The sequence below is a fragment of the Acanthisitta chloris genome, unplaced genomic scaffold (genome assembly GCF_000695815.1).
Source record: "Acanthisitta chloris isolate BGI_N310 unplaced genomic scaffold, ASM69581v1 scaffold30443, whole genome shotgun sequence".
NCBI classification, from domain to species: Eukaryota; Metazoa; Chordata; class Aves; order Passeriformes; family Acanthisittidae; genus Acanthisitta; species Acanthisitta chloris.
Window position 1 is genome coordinate 1 of NW_008663733.1, and position 3,769 is coordinate 3,769.

Below are 3,769 nucleotides of genomic sequence, written 5' to 3' on the forward strand. Positions count from 1 at the left end.
GATCCGGACACGGGGGTTCTCAAAACCAGTTCTCAAAACCAGTAAGGGAAAAAAAAACCCTCCAAAGAGCACTGCACTCGCAGTGAAGTTTGAGGGGTTTTCAGTTAAAACAAAAAAAGCTAAATTGGAGATGATGTTCCTCTGCAGAGAAAGCCCCTTGGAGTCAAACAAGTGTCCCCACCCAACCCTGCTCTCCACCGCAGGGACGTGGGCCAGGCTTTGCCAAGGAGACTGAGGAGTTCAGGCGCTCCAACCCCGCTGGCATCAGGCTCCTTTGAAAAATCCCAACCTTTTCCTTTCCCAAAGGCACTGACAGGGGCACATTCAGCAGGCTCTGGCCAAACTGCTCCTGCCGCGCCGCGCCGGGAGCGGCTGGGGCGGCGGGAAAAAAAAAACCCAGCAGGAGGGACAGGCCTGGAGTCAGGTGCAACGAGCAAAGTGATCCTTGGGATGTTTCCTCCCCGGCCCAAACTAGCAGCTCACGTTACAGGAAGGGGAGCAGGTTAAGTTATTGATTAGATGTACACCACGGAAAGCTCCAAGCAGCAGCTACCTTCTAGTTCTGAGGAGATAGATAGACGTGTCAGCAAAGGTGTGGAGAGAAACCCGTCTTAGGTCTACCTGACTGTGCATGACCGAGCAGCCACCACTGCCCTGCTCGTCCTGGTGACACTGCCACCACCAGTGACCACTGCCCTGCTCCTCCCGTGATCCTGGTGGCACTGTCACCACTGCCACATGGCAGTGACCACTGCCCTGCTACTCCTGCTCTCCTGGTGGCATTGCCACCAGCACCACACTGCAGTGACATTGCCACCACAGCAGTGACCGCTGCCCTGCTCCTCCTGGTGACATTGCCACCACCAGTGACCACTGCCCTCTCCTCCTGGTGGCCTTGCCACACCGTTCTCGGGGTGACTTGGACACCAGACACTGATGGAGCACCCAGCAGTCCAGCCCAAACCATGGACAGTGGGGCTCTTGCCTTCCGAGCCGTTTAGGGAAGTACCGCATTTCATATTCCCATGTTTTCTACTCGCAGACCCTCAAACCAAGTCTGCCCAAGGGAATATTTTTTCACAGCTTTGCCATAGAGTCACAGCTGACCGAGTCAAATGTCACTCTGTAGATGTGGAGAGGGAAGGGGTAAAGCACAAAACCCTTCGTTTTGTTTCCTTTAATCTTTCAGAAGCAGTTGCGAATCGCTAACCTGGGCGCATCCTTCATCCTTCTCCAAGCTACCTGACAAGTCAAAGGGGATTGAGCTTCCTACGTGCAGTGAACCTTATCCCCACACCTCAGTCCAGCCAGTATAGAAAAGTAAAACAGTCTCAAAACTGAAAAAAAAAAAAAAAGAGAAAAAAAAGTCACACTGCGCTTAGTCTTTGGTTTCCAAGTTCAAAGGAGGAATCTGCTTCAAAGCTTGAAGCAGAGCCGAGGAGTCGATGGGGGAGTGGGCTGGGACAGGAGAAGGGAGTCTCTGGGGCATGAGCAGCGGGGGAGAGATTTTGTCGGGGTTGATGAAGCCGCTGAGGGCGGCGGCGGAGGCTGGCAGGCTGGGGTACAGCACCGGCACCGACGCGGGGTACCAGCACTTCTCCAGCATGGGCAGGTAGGCCGTGGCGGACGGTGGGATCAGGTAGAAGGGCAGGCACAAGGGAGGCTGGTGAGCGTGGGGGCCCAGGAAGCCGCTGGACGAGCCCATCACGTCGCTGCCGAAAGGGCCCTCGTCCCCCGGCGACTCCAGCCTGCTCCGTTTGGCCGGCGGGTCCTCAGTCTCTTGCTTAATGGAGCTTATTCTCTCCTGCACGGCGTACTTGAGGTCGGTATCCTTTTTGAAATAGGGCTGCTCGGATTTGGAGTCACTTTTCTCCAGCTCGCCCCCGTACCCGCTGTCCGTGTCCGTGTCGCTGCCGCTCTGCTCCCCGCTGGAGTGAGCGAATGTCCGCTGGATCACGGGCACGCAGTTCTTCCCGTGGCCCTCGGCCGCCGTGCCCAGCGGCACAGGCTTCTCCTTCAAGTCCACCAGTTTGGGAGGGATGTCCCCGGGCTTGCGGACGCCTCCTCCCTGCAGCACCTCCGCGGCCATCCTGTGCAGGTGGCTCACCAGCTGGGCCGACTTCAGCTCCTTGCCGTTCTCGTGCTTTGCCAGGTATTGCAGCATTTCCTTGGCACACATCTGGAAACCGGATCGAAACATTTCCTGGCTGGAATCAAGGTTTCTTGATGACAGGTCACCTGAGGAAACATTAACAGAAAGGAATTAAAAATTAACAACGTGCTAAATAGTTCCATTTCCATCTTCCAGGCACGGCCGAGGAGATGTTGAACTTGGGTTACAGCACAGCCAGAGGGGGATGTGATGGTCAGCCTGGACTCTGTGAGCAGAAATCCCTGGATTTCTGCAGAAATGGACATTTTTATGGGAAAATCCACCTGCTCACTTTTACCTAATAACTCTCCACTTATTTTTCACTGTCTGTTTACTGTCTATTCCACTTTCAGCAGGTGCTGGACCACAGAGCACGGGAGGAAAGCCCCCGGGGAAGGCAGCGTGCAGCTCACCCTGCAGCTCCAGGCAGGGAGCTCCCGGAGCCAACAGCAGCTCCCGGGAGACTCTGCTTCCCTGGCAGCTCCACTGCACTCCCTGTGGCTGTCGGGGCACGGACAGCTCCTCTGAAAAACTCAGTTTTACTTTATCAGATTCACGTGAGTGCCACATGTGAAAACAGCAGGAGGAAGTGCATCTAAAGCTGATAAGCTGAAGCACCAGGTCTCCTCTTTGCCTGCAGAGCACAGGCCACTTGGTTATAAAGGAACTTAAACAGGGGGTATAAAAAAACAGATTTATATCTGTTTTCAGAGAAAACAATCAGACAAACCCCACTGGGTTATCCAAAGCTCATGAACACAAATGGGAAGATTCAAATAGCTTTGGAGAGAACCTCACAGCAAACCTAAGCCTTAACTACTTAAAAGCCAATTTAATGCCCAACCAACTCCACAGGGCACTGACCACCTTGAGAAATGCCTTTCTCTTTGGGAAAGCTCCTAAGCAAAGCCAGAGCAAATGACAGCAAGGAAAGTCCAGAGCTCCTGCCTCCTCCCTTCCCAGGAACGAGGTGTCCCAACCGCGTCTCGCAGGCTCCCCAGAGAAATCCCTCACGCACAGGTTCTCACACGACGCAGTTTGAACACTCACCCGCTTGTAAACCATTCTGCAGAGCAATGATCTTCTGCTGCTGCTGCTCGATGAGATTGGTCAGTGCCTTCACATGCTTCAAGGTGAGCTCCAGAACCACAGCCTTCTCCAGGTGCCCTAGAGTCTGGGCACAGAGGGAAAGGTTGGTGTCTGCTGCAGGGTCAGACACACAGGCAGCAGCCTGACAGTGCCTTCCAGGGAACCGAGGGAGGACAGACACAGTGCAAGCCCAAGCAGTGCAGGACCATAACCGACAATATTCCAGGGAAATAAGTTCAAAAGCAGGCTCTGGAAAAGGCTCTGGCAGAACCCTAGGGGTATTTTCGGAGCAGCCGCATAGCTCCGAGAAACCGTTTATTTATCCGTTGTGCTGTCCCTGCCGGCACCGGGACCCGAGGAGCTCGGGAGAGCCCGGCCGGGGGGTCCCCTGGCTCGGATAAACGGGACAGGGTCCGGGGGAGCAGCTCTCGCATCTCGCAGAGCCACCCGCGGACTCAGCTCCCGGCAAAGTTTGGGATGCGCTTCCATCCCTCCCGGGCGTGCGGCACCGCGGAGCGAAAAAAAAAA

The 3,769-nt window shown here is 55.1% G+C and overlaps 1 protein-coding gene across 1 annotated transcript; it reads right to left on the reverse strand.

Moving 5' to 3' along the window:
* Positions 1 to 1,378: 1,378 nt before the first annotated feature.
* BHLHE40 (basic helix-loop-helix family, member e40) lies at positions 1,379 to 3,326 on the reverse strand (the record flags this gene model as incomplete). The annotated part of the gene is made up of 2 exons (XM_009071087.1): positions 1,379 to 2,238; positions 3,203 to 3,326. Coding segments are annotated over 2 exons (984 nt in total), but the record flags the coding sequence as incomplete, so codon positions are not given.
* Positions 3,327 to 3,769: the final 443 nt, after the last annotated feature.